At 37.4% G+C, this 18202-nt stretch overlaps 3 protein-coding genes across 5 annotated transcripts in view; all 3 read right to left on the reverse strand.

Moving 5' to 3' along the window:
• Positions 1–2564, reverse strand: LOC311493760 (uncharacterized protein; the record flags this gene model as incomplete). Its single annotated transcript, XM_084552538.1, has 7 exons — positions 2535–2564; positions 1531–1635; positions 983–1066; positions 712–798; positions 443–526; positions 174–257; positions 1–46 (listed from the first exon to the last, which is right to left on the reverse strand). The coding sequence occupies exons 1-7, from the start codon at positions 2543–2545 to the stop codon at positions 1–3; spliced, it is 501 nt and encodes a 166-aa protein (XP_084408664.1). The 5' UTR covers positions 2546–2564.
• Positions 2565–5203: 2639 nt separating this feature from the next.
• Positions 5204–12020, reverse strand: LOC311494891 (uncharacterized protein). Its single transcript, XM_084554154.1, has 2 exons — positions 11516–12020; positions 5204–11440 (listed from the first exon to the last, which is right to left on the reverse strand). Exons 1-2 carry the CDS (start codon positions 11766–11768, stop codon positions 10788–10790), a joined length of 906 nt encoding a protein of 301 aa, XP_084410280.1. The 5' UTR covers positions 11769–12020; the 3' UTR covers positions 5204–10787.
• A 3109-nt stretch (positions 12021–15129) lies between these two features.
• LOC311494515 (uncharacterized protein) overlaps positions 15130–18202 on the reverse strand; it is a 28687-nt gene continuing 25614 nt past the window's right edge. For all 3 annotated transcript variants that reach the window (XM_084553594.1, XM_084553593.1, XM_084553595.1), the window contains one exon: positions 15130–17929. In XM_084553594.1, coding sequence (XP_084409720.1) covers positions 17412–17929 — 518 coding nt within the window. In that variant the 3' untranslated portion in view covers positions 15130–17411. The remainder of the gene's footprint in view (positions 17930–18202) is intronic.

Here is an 18202-nt window from a genome sequence, read left to right on the forward strand (position 1 = left end):
TCAATCACTTTTCATAGAGACACCACTGGGTGCAGGTGAAGGTGGTCTTTGAGGTTTAACCAAACAGGTAATGAACGACATGCGAAGGAAATCATCATTAATTATGATGTCATTACATTTCTTTTGTCTCTGAATTTGTCTCTAGTAAAACACAAATGTCACCAGTTTCCTACCTTGGTGCTTTCCTGAAGTTTTCTGGTTCATTCTTGGACCGATCACTTTTCATAGAGACATCACTGTGTGTAGGTGAAGGCGGTCTATAGAATTTAATCAAACATGTAATGAACGACATGTGAAGGAAATCTTTAATTACATTTTTTGTATTTCAAGAGAGAACATATTCATGCCAGTACATTTCACATAGTGACTAACTTCTATATGGTCTCTCTTGTTGTCTCTGAATGTGCCTCTACTGAACACAAATGTCACCACAGTTCACTACCTTGGTTCTTTCCTGAAGTTTTCTGGTTCATCCTTGGACCAGTCACTTCTCATAGAGACACCACTGGGTGCAGGTGAAGGTGGTCTATAGAGTTTAACCAAACAGGTAATGAACGGCATGTGAAGGAAATCTTTAATTTCATTTTTTGTATTTCAAGAGAGAACATATTTATGTCAATACATTTCACATAGTAACTATCTTCTACATGGTCTCTCTTGTTGTCTCTGAATGTGGCTCTACCAAACACAAATGTCACCACAGTTTCCTACCTTGGTTCTTCTTTCCTAAAGTTTTCTGGTTCATCCTTGGACCAGTCACTTCTCATAGAGACACCACTAGGTGCAGGTGAAGGCGGTCTATTGAATTTAATCAAACATGTAATGAACAGCATGTGAAGGAAATCTTTAATTACATTTTTTGTATTTCAAGAGAGAACATATTCATGCCAGTACATTTCATATAGTGACTAACTTCTATATGGTCTCTCTTGTTGTCTCTGAATTTGTCTCTAGTAAAACACAAATGTCACCAGTTTCCTACCTTGGTGCTTTCCTGAAGTTTTCTGGTTCATTCTTGGACCGATCACTTTTCACAGAGACACCACTGGATGCAGGTGAAGGTGGTCTATAGAGTTTAACCAAACAGACAAATGGAAGAGGACACGAAGGAAATCCTTAATTATAAGTTTTGCATTTCAAGAGGGAATCAGTACATGTCAGCACAACTCAAGTTACAAGCATTACACCTATGTCCATTGTCACTGATTAAACCATGATACATGCAAAACATCCAATGTTGGTACTCAGTACACAGCAGCAAAATCAGTGTTGTCAGTCCTTGGCATGTTGTCAGTCACATTTCCGTGTCATGCAAGTTGTGAAAGACAGCAAGGTGTGATAGACTGAAATCCAGCTTATAGTCTGCCATTTCTCTCAGTCAGGTCAGGTAAAATGTACAACATTATGAGTTCATAGTTCAAACTGACAACATCAAAACACATCAACATTTTGTCTGATCTTAGCCTTAGTCATTGCCCTCACTATCTGATATTGGCTCTTTCATACACAAATGTCATCACAGTTCCCTACCTTGGTTCTTTCCTGAAGTTTTCTGGTTCATCCTTGGACCAATCACTTCTCACAGAGACACCACTGGGTGCAGGTGAAGGTGGTCTACACAGTTGAATCAAATAACTGAATGAAAGCAGACACAAAGGAAATCCTTAATTATACATTTTGCATTTCAAGAAGGAGTTTGTGCATGTCAGCACAACTCAAGTCACAAGCATTACACCTCCATTCAATATTGGTACTTAGTACGCAGCAGTGTTGTTAGTCCTTGGCATGTTGTCAGTCACATTTCCGTGTCATGCAAGTTGTGAAAGACAACAAGGTGTGATGGACTGAAATGCAGTTTATAGTCTGTCTGCCATTTCTCTCAGTCAGGTCAGGTGAAACCACATTATGAATGGATAATTTCACAAGATTTACAACTGTTACGTTGGTTGATGGTTCTGAAACAGCAATAGATACCAATGGAGCTGCTGATTGCACAATATCTTACTGATTGAGTAGAAATTGTGAAAGATCATACTTTTCTCTTTGTGTTTATTTGATTCCTATCCACGACACTTCGACAGCAATGACTTTATACTGTTAATATAGGCTAAAGAGTTTCATTTTTTAAAAAAACATTTTCAGTTGGTGCTGTGCCTGTGATTTTTTTCAATGAAAAAAATGTACCTTGGCTCGAAAAAGGTTGAAAAACACTGCCCCAAACGTTGTAAGGGTTTATTTGCAAATAGAGTACGGTAATGAGATCGCAAATGTTCTCTCCAGCTGTAAGACAGGGCTTGAAAACCTGGTTGTCTTGCAACATAATGACGAGATGTGAAAAGAACTTCCTTCCATCTCACACCAACTTTAAATGTGATCTTCTAAATGGTCAAACCCAAGTCACAGGAATCACATCTACATAACAAATCATGTTCAGTGTCAATCAATAAACCATTACATGGGCAACACTGAAACATTGGTTTTCACTTAATTCTATTATGTCCCTGTCACAGGGAAACATCATCACAGTTTCTTACCTTGAATCCATTTTTCATGTTTTCAGGTCCTTTCTTGGAGAAGTCACTTCTCATGGAAACATGGCTGAGTGCAAGTAAAACTGGCCCCTGCATTTCAAGAAATAAGTTATTTTACACCTTTTCATACTGTCATGTGCATGTGCCAATACATGGCAGGCGAGTAAGTCTGTTTTACATGACGGGCCATCAATGTTGAAATGTCTTTTTAAGTGTAATATTATTCAGGACAAATGTTTAACACTGCTTAAGTGTTTAAGCAGAACTCTCTTTGATCATACACTGTAAAACATTACAGCCCCATTAAGATATGTGAATATTTTTCTTCTTTTTAAGTTTTTGATATTGACCTCAATTTAATAAGTTTTTTTAAACTTTAAATTTAAACTAATCCATTGTCTTGACTTCTTGTGAGTTTTGTCTGTGTGGTCAATGTTCATCTAACTCATATCAAGTTTTGAGTGATGGAGGAGGAGGAGGGGGAAGAGGAGGAGGAGGAGGAAGAGGAGGAGGAGGAGGAAGAGGAGTGATATGATTTGAATGCTGAGGCTGCTGCTATTTTTGCATTTTTTAATTAGACAGAACCATTACTATAAAATGGTGATACCTTTAAAACAACACTCTACAAACAGGATTTAGATTTTAGAAGCCGTAACAGGAATAAATCTCAAAGTGGCTGTGTCAGATTTTAATTTCCTCCTCTCTAAACGGCCTAAAAAAAAAAAAAAAAAAAAAAAAAAGAAGTTTACATAAACTTTAAAACTTCCCATAGTTGTCCAGATGAGAAATCTAAGTAGAAACAAACAACAAGTTAAACTGATGTTAACTTGGAAATGTGAGTTGAAATAGTGAGGAATTGGTTGAGTTTACTCACATTTTTAAGGCAGTGGATGAACTTTTATGTTTAAGTTTTACTGACTTGAAATATTTTACAGTGTATAAACTAGAACTGCACCTTTAAATAATAACCCGATTTCATTTTTTTTTCCCAAATGTAATTTATGATGTGGTTAAATAACATTACCACCACATAGGATAGACAGGAGGCAAGAGACAGAAAGTTACAGATATGCAGAACAAATTATAAAAAAGAAAGCCATTTTGTGTCTTGCTTCTGCCAACCGTCACTTCCTGACTTACCTACTTCTCGACTTATATTCAAGGTGGATAAGGTACCTTCGATAAAGAAATCAAGTAATAGGCCTACCGCGTGATTAGATAATGACATCGTGGTCAGGAAGAGGAATGTTGTGACTTTCTAAGGCTGTGACTTTGAGATGCACCTGCAAAAATGAGAAACTCGTCTCGTCAAATGAGAAAGGCTCGTCGTTTTCTCCAAGTCAAACTATTTATAAATGCGATAAAACAAAACACCCATAACCACGGTCTCTGTGCAGGTGTAATGAACAACGCGGCTCCAGGTCAATGAGAACCAAAATAAAACTTAATAAATACTGACATTTAATTACAAGATTTAGACACGTTCTTACCAGCAAACGGGAAGACAAACGGCTGACATGTCTGCAGTTCAATAAGATGATCGCTACTTCTTTCACTTTCATTCCCGGTCTGCAGCAGCAGACACTTCCTCTGCAGTCTATTGGCTGTGCAAGTTTAAACCTTCACCGTGACTGTGTCTCAAATGGCGTACTTTCGTCAGTACACTTCACATCATGTACTATGAGCACTATGCATACGTATGCATAGTGTTTATACATAGTTTATACACATGCAAATTACGCTCTACGTAGAGCGTAATTTTCAAAAAGGTAGTAGGCGTGTTCGACGTCATGCAGAGTATGAAGTCGAACACTTACCGGAAATGACGAATGACTAACGCCGTATTTTGATTTTGACCGCAAGCGTATATCGAGCAGCAATTTAATAGTACTACGTGTAAAACAGCAATATAGATCATTTTCATTAAATGTCATATTGTAACTTACATCTGTATGGACCTGTAAAACTGCTCCACCACCGCTTCCAAATCACTAGGCGCTAGGGTGACCACCTGCTAATAAGCCCAAGGGGGGACAAGGGGTATGTTTCCAAGGGACAATGTGGGACACTGCCTGGCGCGGCGGTGCCCCCACCCCATGGGCAGACTCACTGATAGTGGTTTACCCATTTCTAGCACATACCACCTTACATGGTATATTAATAATGCCCTATTCCCCTAAACATGCGTAATTGCTGATGTATGCTCATGAATAGGGCAACCAATGTGTATTTTTTTTCTAAATAAAGATTCATAATATTTTGAACAATGAATGAGTTGACAGATGCATTTCCACTTACGTTTTACTTAAGCTATTTAATTTTATTTATTTTTCATTACAATTTATTCACTTTAAATAAATTATAATATGAAATTATAGGATTAACAGGAATTGTAGTTGCTCAACACCACAGGAAGCCCAATTCATGCGTCCCTCAAACGCTGTGCGCGCACGCGCTACGCGGGACGGGTGGTCACCCTACTAGGCGCGTTCGACTTCATGCAGATCTGTGCAGATCTGACTTGACGTGATGCATGCTGGGTTGTCATGCTCATAGATCTCGAATATGATTGGTTAAAATGAACTTGTTCTACCCAGCATGCATCACGCACTAGGCGCGTTCGACTTTTTTTTTTTTTTTAAACTTTATTGAAAATTGAACAAACAAAACAGAGAAATAGAAAGTTTAGCCAGGGGGCCACAAACAAGAAACAGTTCACATAAAAACATTAAATACATTACACAAACCTACTGTTTTGATGGCTTTGGTGTTAGTGGAGTTCCTAATAGTGTGAATGTACTGCTTGGTTTCATTTTGAAAAAAACGAAAACAAGGATTTTTATTGATATATCTGCATTTATGAATATGGAATTTGGCTAATAAAATAATAAGGTTAATTATATAGTACTGGTTGCTTTTAGATGGAGTAAAAGATGTGAAACCAAACAGTACATTCTCAAAACAAAGAGTAAAACTGTCATCAATATGAGTAGAAATAAAAAGACTAACATCATTCCAGAAACTATTTGAAAAAGTACAAGACCAAAACAGATGAAAATTGTCTTCTGGGCATTTAGAACAGAAAGAGCAGTCGGTATCAATGTGCTTTCTAAAGCGCTGTAAAAGAAATATTTTAGAGGGATAAATCTTGTGAATTAATTTAAAAGATACTTCTTTTATTTTGTTGTTAAGCATATATTTAGATGGTAACGTCCAGATTTTTTTCCAGTCGAGATTTGGTAAGAGATTATTCCAATAAAATATAATGTATGGAAGAGAAACTATGTCCCTTTGAAACAAGTTACGAATGAGGCGGTTGCTGTTGCGTATGGTTAAGAAACAAATCCTTCCTACTTCAGTCTGAGATGGATCCAGAGGCAGATGAAGTAACATCTGGTTCACTGAGCCACCAAACAACAAAGAAACACCAGCAGGAACTGCATGAATAATTATATTGAATTCCTCAGCAGAAATTGAAATGTTATGTTTTGAAATAAAATTATCATACGTAAGTAATGAACCATTGGAGTCAAACAGCTGGTGAACCAGTAGTATGCTATGTGAAAACCAGGTAGGGTAAAATAAGGATTTGTTTCTGTGGGTTATATCCTTGTTGTTCCAAATGTAATATCTGTGTGGAGAAAAGTTGTGTTTATATATTAGGGACCATGAAAGAAGCATCTGTTTATGGGCGCGTTCGACTTGATGCAGATCTGTCTGAGTCTGACTTGACGTGATGCATCCTGGGATGGACGCAATGCATGCTGGGATGGACGCAATGCATGCTGGTTAGAAATCCTGTCCGACTTGTGTCAGACGGGGAGGGACTTACCACTACGTCACCATGTCACATGACCTTAAAATATCGCGGGAGTCTTCGCCTGCAGACAGATCTTGCAGTTGCTCTCCAACGAACTTTTTTTTTTTTTTTATAAACTTTATTAGGTCAAAATAGTCATACAAATTGGTACATCAACAAAATAAAATATCGCCAGGGGGTTTCAATGCAAATAATACAGTAGAGAGACAAGCTTTCATACAAAAACATTATAAAGCGAACATAAATTCAGCGTTTTTACGGCTTTCATATTAATGGATTTTTCAATAGATTTAATGTATTGTTTGGCTTCATTTTTAAAAATAAGAAAAAGTGGTTTGTGATTTGAGTATCTGCATTTGTGGATGTGCCATTTAGCTAACTGTAAAATAAGATTGATGATGTAATATTGTTTTTCTTTAGCAGAAGGAATTTCAGTGAAGCCAAACAATACATGTTCAAAGCACAGGGACAAAAGAGGTTCAATCAAGTGACAAATCAGGTTACAAATATCTTCCCATAACTTGGTTGTGAAAGGGCAAGACCAAAATAAATGAAAAACATCTTCAGGGTGTCCTGCACAGAAAGAGCAGTTTAAATCTATATCTTTTATAAAACGCTGTAAAAAAACTTTAGATGGATAAATTCTATGAATTATTTTAAAGGATACTTCTTTTACTTTATTATTAATCATGAATCTAGCAGGTAGGTTCCATATTTTTTTCCAGTTAAGGTTATTAATAAAGTTATTCCAATAAGTTACTACATATGGAATCGATACGACTTCTTTCTGAAATAAAGAGCGTATATTACGATTACTTTTACGTGTTGAGGAGAAACAAACCTGGCCTATATCTGATTTGGTTGGATCAAAGGGCAAAAGTGTTGGGTTCTGTACAAATGTACTTTTAAATAACATAATTACCCCAGAAGGGATCGCATTTATGACTATATTAAATTCACTAATAGGAATAGGGATTCTATATTTTAGGATAAATTCTTGATATGTAAATAATGATCCATTTGAATTAAACAGCTGATGAACTAAAAGTATGTTGTGTATAAACCAATGGGAGTAAAATAAAGATTTGTTTCTATATATAATGTCTCTATTATTCCATATGTAGTACCTATGTGGCGAAAAATTATGTTTATATATTAATGACCAGAAAAGAAGCATCTGTTTGTGGAAGTTGGATAGCTTTAAGGGGATTTTTTCAATATTATAGTTACAGAATAAAAGGAAATTTAAGCCTCCTATTTTAGAGAAAATAAAGTTTGGAATAAAGTTCCATGTTGAAGAGGGGTTCTTGAGGAATTGTTTTAGCCAATTAATTTTAAAGGTATTGTTCAGAGTGTGAAAATCTAGGAAGTTAAGACCACCCTTATCATAAGAGTTCATTATTACTGTTTTTTTAATGTAATGGCATTTGTTTCGCCACACAAAGTTAAATAGCATCTTGTCAATGTTTTTTGAAGTCTTTTTGTTAACATCAAGAGATAGAGCAGCGTATGTTAAACGGGATAGTCCCTCAGCTTTGGTTAGCAAGATCCTGCCTCTCAATGACAAATCTCTCTGCAGCCACTGATTGAGTTTTTTCTGGGTTTTATCAATAATTAAGTTAAAATTTAAATCACATCTGGTCTCCTTATCCTTAGTAATAACAATACCTAAGTAAGTAACAGAGTCTTTTACAGGTATACTACATATAGAAGGGATATTACAGAGTTTGAGAGCAAGCAATTCGCATTTCTTTAAATTCAAGCAAAGTCCGGAAGCAATAGAGAAAGTATTAATCAAATCAATGGCTAAAGGTATCTGAGAGCTATTTTTTAAGAATAAGGTTGTATCATCAGCCAGTTGGCTGATGATAACGTCGTTGCCAGCTATTGAGATACCTTTTAATGGACTAAGCTTTATAGAGTCAGTGAGTAGCTGCGTACATAAGAGGAAAAGGTAAGGAGAAATAGGGCATCCCTGCCTGACTCCACGTTTGAGGAAAAAACGGGGAGAAGTACCAGAATGCAATTTGATTGAGCAGTTTCCGTTTGTGTACATTGTTTGGATGGCACTGCTGAAATATGAACCGAAGCCAAATTTTTCTAGGGCATGAAAAATAAATTTATGTTCTATTGTATCGAAAGCTTTGTAGAAATCTAGAAAAAGAATGAAACTTTCATCAAGGCATAAGTCCGAATAATCAATTAAATCGAGCACTAATCTAACATTGTTAGAGATGTGTCTATTTCTCATGAAGCCGGATTGAGTTTCATCAATTATATAGTCTAAAACAGATTTAATTCTTTTAGCAAAAATCAATGCAAATAATTTGTAATCATTGTTAAGTAGACAAATTGGGCGCCAATTGTCAATAAAGAGTTTGTCTTTCTTTGGTTTTGGTATTAAAGATATAAGGCCTTGGGTTAAGGTGGGAGGAAGGGATCCATTTCTAATACATTCTAGGAAAAGACCTAAGAGGAAAGGTGCAAGCTGTTTGGAGAATGTTTTATAAAATTCAGAGGTAAGACCATCTGTGCCTGGAGATTTATTAAGTTTGAGATGTTCGATGGCCAATAGAACTTCCTGTAGTGTAACTGGTTTGTCACAAGATTCTTTTAAGTCAATATCAATTGATTTAGTTTCTGTAAGAGACCCTAAAAATTTACGGGTAGACTCTTCGCAGTATTTGGATTCATATAGTTTGGTGTAAAAATCTGAACAGAATTTGGCTATTTTACGGGGGTCATCTGTAATGTCTCCATCAATATTTAATTTTTGTATTGTGTTGTTTTTAGCAAAATATTTTTCAAGTCTAAAAAAGTAAGCAGTATTCTGCTCCCCTTCCTCGAGCCACCTTCTTCTACTTCTCACAAAGGCCCCTTCGGCTTTCAGTCTATAAATGTCATCTAATTTGTTTTGTAGACTAATTAAACGCTGAGAATCATTTTCAGTTATATTTACCTGAATTTTTTGTGTTATTGATGTTATTTCTGAGATTAGAGCTTCTTCTTCAGCTTTTTTGGCTTTTGTAACCGAACTTCCATAAGCTCTCAGGAATTTTGATAATTCAAATTTTAAAATTTCCCAATTACTACAAAAATTGTTTTCTACGTTCAATTAATGATTGGACAGTTTTAGAGACAGTGTCATGTTTCAAAATAGAACTATTCAGTTTCCAGTAAGAACTTCTATGGTAAATATTAGGATTAAGAGAGATTTGTATTGAGATTGCTTTGTGGTCTGTTAAAGGAGTAGGGAGGATATCGACTTTGATAATATCACTATCAAAACAGTTAGAAATCAACCAAAAGTCTATGCGGGATAAGCTAGAATATGTTTTATTGTTCCAAGTATATGAACTCACACCAGGGTTTTTTTCTCTCCATATATCGATTAAGTTGAACTTATGCATAAATTGTATTAAACTGGAGGCCATATAATAATTGGATCGCGGAGGCCACCTGTCTTGAAGACCATCCAGAGCAATATTAAAGTCCCCCCCCATCACTATCATTGCATTTGGATATTTAGAAAGCCAATGTAGGAAGCGCGATTCTAACACATCAAGCAAAACATCGTTTTCACCCTTCGAATTGTATCCATACAGGTTAACTAGCAGAATTACAATATCATTGAAATTAATAATCAAAATAAAGAAATGACCTTTAGGATCACCTTCAGAATGTAATATGTCCCCGTTAAAGGAGTTCTTCAGAATAGCAGCACCTGCTACTCTTTCTGAACCATGAGATAACCAAATATCGTTACCCCACTGTGCTTTCCATAATCGTGCATCATTTTTAACTGAGTGCGTCTCTTGAAAAAAAGAAAAATCAGTCTTTTGTTGTTTTGCAAATAGAAATAAAGCTTTTCGTTTGATATTCTGCCTTAGCCCCCTGGCATTTAGAGAAAAAACAGAGAAAGACAATGTAACAAAAAGTACTAATAACAAGTACTATAAAAGGTAAGGTTCTGGGAAAATATAAGGAACAGTCTCTATCCCATAGTAAAATAGAACAACAATACTATATAATTCAGTGTTAAACAATCTCCGCAGGTAGATATTTTCAGTAGAAAATGGCTTCAGTTTTCAGTTTTCAAAATAGAAAAAAAAAGTAAGTATTAAGGAGGAGAAAGAAAAGTCTTTTAATTACAAAAAGTACATTTTACATTCTTAGTTTCTTTCCATGTCCCCCATCATGGTAATAATGAGCCATAGATATTTTCAGTAGAAAATGGCTTCAGTTTTCAATTTTCAAAATAGAAAAAAAAAGAAAGTATTAAGGAGGAGAGAGAAAAAGTCTTTCAATTACAAAAAGTACATTTTACATACCTAGTTTCTTTCCATATCCCCCATCATGGTAATAATGAGCCATAGTCAATGTCATTTCGTCTGGAATTTAGAGATCGATCTTCAGCGTCTCCTAGTAGATCCTTTTTAAGCGTGGGGAGCCGCCCCACTAGGTGAAGCGGTCATCTGGGCTCGATCCAGATGCTCTGGACGTACCTCCCTTCCATCAATGATGACACGGGTACCTGCAAAGTGCGCCTTCTTTCCTTCTCTCTTTGCAGCTTCAATCATGGGCCACAGCTTGTTTCGCAGTGCTTTGTCACCAGCAGTTAGATCTTCAGCAAATCTCAGCTTATTGCTTTTGAGATATTCACTTTTTTTTGCCGCTCTCCACAGAAGGTCTCTTGTGGATCTATTTGTGAAGCGGATAATGGTGGTCCTGGGTTTGTTTGGGATCCCTTGGTGTCTCCCTAGGCGGTGGACGATGTCGATGTCATCTGCAATTTTCTGCTGAGAGCCAGGTATGACAGCACAGCAGATGTTGATAACCTTGATCTTGATGTCTTCTGGGTTGCCTTCAGGGATACCATGGAGTCTGAGGTTCCACCTCCGACCATATCTTTCAGCCTCGTTGACCTTAAGTAGCAGGTCTGCTATTTGTTGTTCATGGCTTTCACAGGCAGTTTTGACTTTTTCCATATCAGTCTTTAATGATTCTACTTCTGCAAAGGCGAAATCAACTGACTTCTTCAGGGCCTCAATGCTCACTGCGTTCCTGGTGATCATGCCTTCCAAGTTATCTGCACGCACATTGATTGCGGTGACAATATTGTCCTGCAAGTCTGCTAGAGACATCTCAGCCTTTTGTTTTTTACCTTTTGGCTTAACAGGTGTATCAGGGGCAGATACAGGCGGAGGAATAAGGTTAGCATCTTGGTTGCAAGCGTGAGCTTCAGAGAAGGCATAGTCGTGGTCGGTGGAGGCTGAAGTAGCATCAGTAGAAGCAGGAATAGCTGAGGAGCTTTCTGGTGTCTTGTTATTATTTACTGGTACTCCGAAAATCATACCTTCATTGTAGATTGGAGGTTCTTTTTCTTTGCGTTTCTTTCCTTGCTCGTTTTGCGTCATGTTGACGGAGAAGGCAGCACACACAGGAGCAATGTAGCGTCTTTTCTTTTTTTTAGTTAGCTTAGCAGAGCTTGTGTGGTCCGGTCGGCAAAACGGGGAATTAACTTCGCGTTAACTGAAGGACGAGTATATAAAAAGTTGGGAGATTGTCTACACACTGTTCATAAGTGTCTAGAGCGCCATGTTAAGAGTTGCAGGGTAAAGGCAAGGGATAAAGATCTGAAAATCCGCTCAGCCACTGAAACATGCGTCTACCGCGGTCGCCATCTCGTGCCCCCCCATCCTCTCCAACGAACTGCACGACCGGAAACCCGCCCTCATGACGTCAGTTCAAAGACGTGATTGGGCAGTTTGGGAGGAATCTCCTCATGACGATTTTGACGTTTCTCGCTTCGTTATGTTGGAATATGCGAAAATGAACAGAAATGGAAGGGATACCTTCTTATATGTGATTTCTGCAACAATGGTAGGCTGGCCTACTGAAAACGTTGTACATCTGACTGCAGTTCAATGCAGAGTTAATTTCTTCCATTAAACAGTAAAAAGGCATTTTTAACATGTTGGTAACAGTAGAATAAGCGGGATAATGGACTTCACTCCATTAGACTATCTGAAAATAAAAACAGCCTGGGCTATTGGCTCAACTGTCAGCACGCTCGCCTCCCAATCCGAGGTGCTGCTGGTTCGAGTCCGGGCGTGTGCAGAGCTCAACACAACGCAGGTTGCATTCTAAGGCTTCACGTTGGGACCTTTTACCATCTAGAACGCGTGCATTCAATTTGTAGAAGTGTCGTCCATTATCCTTTACTTATATCGTAGTACTGCTTCTTCAGTATCATCCTAAATTGGTTTAGTGGGTAACACGTCAGTCTGGCGATCGGCCGTCCGTAGTTCAAATCTTGTTAACGGTTAGTAGGTTTTTGGGGTTCTTCTTCACACCTGTCTGTCTGAAAATGAAAACAAATGGCATTTAATCTCCATCTCAATATCTTTCTGTGAATTCGTTTCATGGTTGAGTTACAGGTGCTAAACGACTTTGGGTGTAAAAGTAAATATTCAAATCAGTAGCCTAATCAGCAGTTCATGTTCGCCAAGATTGGAGACCAAAGCACTATGCTACTTAATCCTTATTCAGTAGATTTGCTGCTATTCACAATCCTTTGCATACAGCATGCTTGTTGTAACACGGGTATAAATTCCGGTAACTCCAAAGGTTCTATTTCGTCAGCAACAACGAATGCAAACACCGCGAGATCCGCCATTGTTTACACGAAGTTGACCGTGTCCGACTTGTCTGCAGCCGTTTTATGCTCCACCCCTACAGTCGGCGTAAGATCACGCTGACGTAAGCAAGTCAGACTCAGACAGGCGCAGACAAGTCGAACGCGCCTACTATCGCTTGAATTGGTTTGAATTGGGTTGATAGTCCCTCCCCTTCCGCTTCGTAGCCAAGATGGCTACCGTTTAGGGTGGAAAGTGTGAGGCGTTCCACACTCAGCTTTTTGACCGTTATGAGTACACCATCCGGGTACTTGCAGCGCACTTCGTCTCGTTGGAATTTTCAGTGTGAACGCCCTCACGTACTCAAATTAGGTATTGTAAGTGCAGAAGTACGCGATTTGAGACAGACCCAGAGTCTCTGCGTTGACGGATGTTGAAATATTTTCTGCTCGTCACACTGGTTCCTTTTTTCCTCTTCATTGATTCAGCAGTACTAAATGTAGGCACAGACACAGCAGCAGAGTCTCAGCAGGGATGAGGAAACTTGTTGTGGAAACTGTAACAGCATCAGTGAAGTGACAGTGAGGGAAACTTTAAATCCCCTGTTTAATTAAGAATCCCAGAAAAAAAAAAAAAGCTAAAGTGAACTTCTTCATAAATGTCAATGTTAGAAATCACCACGTGTTCTCCCAATGTTATTTGTAACAAGAGCAGTACAATATGCAGATCTCAGAATATTTTTAATTTGGGCTAACGTTTGTTATCCCAACCAACAAGTTGGCTTTTATAGAAATATATCAGGATGCTAGTGTTGGTTATAATATTTATTGTATTTCTATATTGTTTAGAAGTGTTTTCAATGATGATTTCAGGCCAGCAACTGAGTTTAAAATGTCTATTTGTTTTATTTATTTTTATGTAGGTGCTGTCAGAGGAAAGATTTAAGAAGTTTGGAATAGGACACATTTAAAAAACACAACACACGCAAAGATTTTGTTCATATCAGTTAATCATCATCAAATCAGGTTATGATGTCGTTGTTTATTTGCATACAGAGCTCTAAACTCAGATCGGATGTGAAGAGCTGTCTGGAGACACATGTGGAGATGTTCTACCAGTCTGTTGTTGCGAGTGCCCTGTACTTTGCTGTGGTTTGTTGGGGGAGCAGCACCAGCAAAAAGGACATAAGTAGGATCGACAAGTTGATCCGAAAGGCTGGTCATGTGATTGGCAGTAAGTTGGAGACGTTTGTCTCAGTGAGGGACAGGAGGACACTGGACAAACTGCTCTCCATCATGGACAATCCGTCACATCCACTACACCAGACAATTGAGGGGCAGCGGAGCTCATTCTCCAACAGACTGATCCAGCTCCGCTCCCACACTGAACGCTACAGGACGTCATTCATACCATTCTCTGTCCAGTTGTACAACAACTCACCTTTCTGTGACAGATAACTCAATGTTATTAATGTCAATGGACACTACTGCACCTTATACCTTACCCTGTATATATAATTTATATATATATAATTTATATTCTTCCATTTCTTGTACATTTGTTCATATGCTAATATGATAATTTGTACATTTTGGCTTATACTATTTCTATTCTATGTTACTTGATTTTATTCTACTTATTTTTTATTTCTATTTTATTTAATTTAATCTTTTCTTTTATCTGAGGTTCTTAAGAGTGTGTTTTTATGGACAACTAAGCTACTGTAACCAAGCAATTTCCCTTGTGGATCAATAAAGTTTATCTAAGTCTAAGTCTAAGATGTGTTTTAATACCAGGTGTGAACACAGGCACTAAAAGCTGGTCACTTGCTTTCAGTCAGATTGCCTAGGATGGATGTTAATGCGAGAACTGAGCAGGGTCGCAATCTAATTCCAGGTGTAAAAAAAGATTTACTTAAAGCTGTCCACTTGTGATTGGACCACTTAAGTCATATATTAATGCCAGGTGTGAACAGGGATGTAAATGTGGGAACACATGCTGCGGGGATGCTGAAGACTTCAAGGGACCAATCTCTCTCACAAACAAAGGGACAAAAACTCAAAGTGGTCAACATGGTAGATAATGTAGAGGAAGTAGACTGAATTCATTTATAAAGACATTATCATTATCACTATTATTTATTACAGCTTCATATTTTACAGACATAATAACATACATTTACAAAACAAATCAATAAAACATTCATATAAACTACATTAACATCTGTAGTTTGCACATTTCAAACATTAATCTATTTATCTTCTTAATATTTTATTATATACTAGTGACATAGATAAATCTGAAATTTGCATCAGTTTATTATGGCAGTAGTACAGGGGTTCTCTATTAACCGATTGCAGGCTGCATTGCTGTTCCTGTAGTACTCCATGACACTTCCCGTGACACATTTTTTGATGCTGTCCAAACCACATTTAAACATCAAAACATCAAAATACAGTGAATTGTAGAAACAACTGTTTTCTTATTTTTGCGGGATACAAAAGCTTGAATATTTTCATACCTCTAGAGCATATTTGTCTCTTCTGCACCTCTGACTAGTTCAATGAAACACTCTCCATACTTTACAAATTTTAGGAAAATTACCAAAGTGATAAAGACATTTATATTTTATCGGAAGAAATTGGGGAAAAATACCCCTCTGTCCAGTTGTACAACAACTCACCTTTCTGTGACAGATAACTCATTGTTATTAATGTTAATGGATACTACTGCACCTTACACCTTACCCTGTATATATAATTTATATTTATATTCTTCCATTTCTTGTACATTTGTTCATATTCTAATATGATAATTTGTACATTTTGGCTTATACTATTTCTATTTTATGTTACTAGATCTTATTCTACTTATTTTTTATTTCTATTTTATTTAACTTAATCTTTTCTTTTTATCTGAGGTTCTTAAGAGTGTGTTTTTTATGACAACTAAGCTACTGTAACCAAGCAATTTCCCTTGTGGATCAATAAAGTTTATCTAAGTCTAAGTTACGTGTATTTAAAAAACAGCTCACAACTAAAGAGTCTCAATAGGTGCCCAGCTTGCAGTATCAAAATAATTTAATCCTCTAAATAACAGAAAATGACACAATTTGTAGGCAAAATACTTCACAGCTTTACAACAGTCTTTCTTAGTTTACTTCATCACATCATTAACGACAGTGCTCCATTTGGTCCTTTTCCAGTGTTAACATGGCAACAAAGTTGTTAGTGCTAATGCTTCACTGCAAGAAGGGCTCTGGGCTCAAACTAGTGGTGGCCGGATCGATCCAAATATCGATAATATCGATACCAATGCAGATGGAAGTTTCAGTTTCTCTCTTGTACGACTGCAGCAGTTTCATTAAAGAGGCAACCTGACTGTGTTTATCTAAATGCTGCTGCTGTCACAGGAGGGGGAGAAATGTTGTCTTATTTTTGTATTGTATTGTACTTCCTAAACATACATGCTACTTAAAAAAATAATATTTGTTGTGGAATGATAATTTTGTACACTTTTACTGAAGAAAAAAGTACAGAAAGAAGTGCAATGAAGAGAGAGGTTTAGTTTTAAAATTGTATTGTAGTTTCTGAACACTTCCTGAAAAAAAGCGTTTCATTTGTTCTCAAGTGACAATTTTGTGTTGTTTTGGAAAAAAAAAATAATAAAAAAAAACATTTGTGATAAAGTATTTTGTATTTACTTATATCAGGAAGGGTTGCGTGGTAATGGTGGTAGGACCCAAATTCAGGACTGAGAGGGCTGAGGCAAGTACGACCTAACAGAGAACAAAGGGGTAGGCAGCGCTATATATATACACACATGACAGGGGGCTGAGGAGAAACAGGTGAAACAAATCAAGACGGGGAAGACAATCACAAAAGCGGGAAGATACAGGAAGGGACACAAGACAGGAAACCAAGAACTTAATAAAATAAAACAGGAAACTGAAAACAGATAAACTTACCACCACAACATGACTGTAAAAACCCAAGAACTTAAAATACATGAACCAGAAACCCAGGAAAACTAATCACAAATGAGGACTCATGATTGGCAGGTCCTCCTCTTTGTGTACAGGAGGGTTGGAGAGACGGGTCCAGGCTAGTCTTGTGAACTGTTGACTAGCTTGACAGAGCTCCTGTGTGTCACTGAATGTGTGCCTTTCTGACTGAAAGACGACATGTTCTGCCTCCATTTCTCCATTCGCTACGATATGTTGGATTCATGTTAATGTGTATTTAAAGACATTTATATTTTATCGGAAGAAATTGGGGAAAAATACCCCCTGTTAAAGACTTCTGCTCTAGAATATTTGGTGGATTTATAATATGAGCAAGTGAAGGAAAATGTCAATGTAGAGCCTCTATGTATTGTAGAGATCACTACAGTACATTCAACATGTTTGCATCACAGAGGAGTTCAGTCTATGTCACATAAGGTCACAGAGCCATTCTTTAACCAGAAGCTCGGGAAGAGACGGTCTGTGAATTTTGCACGGAAGGTGTGAATGAGGCTCAACTTTCCTGATGAGACATTGTAATAACTCAGAGTTCCACCTTCCCAGTCCAGGAACACTGCTATTTTTTGGCAAATTTTAACATCTTCTGATGTGTTCCCATGTCTGGCAGTGTATTTAGGCTCGGAGCAAATCAGACTCCAGGACATGTCATTGCATCCTAGGCCTCCACTACTGTCCCATCCTCTACCCACTCCTCGATATGCCACAGCAATGCCGACGGCCCCTTCCCATTCCACCTCCCAGTAGCAGAGGCATTTGAAGCCCTTATCAGAAAACACCTGCGTCCTCTTAAACCTGTCGCTGTTTTTGCATCGTTCAACTCTCTCCTGCACTTTGTTTATTGTTTTTACTGTGTTCCCTTTGGATAGAACAAGCCTTTTGCCTGCTGTTCTTTCATCAAGTCTGAGATCTGCACAATCTGAAAAAAACACACAAGATATAATTTAGTTGGCAGATGAATGAAAAGAAAACATTCCAGAATACAGACACAAGCTAATCAACAAAACAATCAAAAGGTGAAAAATGTACATGCAAACTTGCAATTGTGTTTTGAATGTTTTACCTGTTTTAGGGAAAAATGTGCAAAACATTTATATCTAACTCATAATAAAAGTGACATTATCATATTATTTGCCATTACTCAAGTTTGATCATTTCATCTGACCCTCATTTCAAAGTGAAATGCCTTCCA

Source organism: Chelon labrosus, assembly GCF_963514085.1.
Source record: "Chelon labrosus genome assembly, chromosome: 10".
Classification (NCBI taxonomy): Eukaryota; Metazoa; Chordata; class Actinopteri; order Mugiliformes; family Mugilidae; genus Chelon; species Chelon labrosus.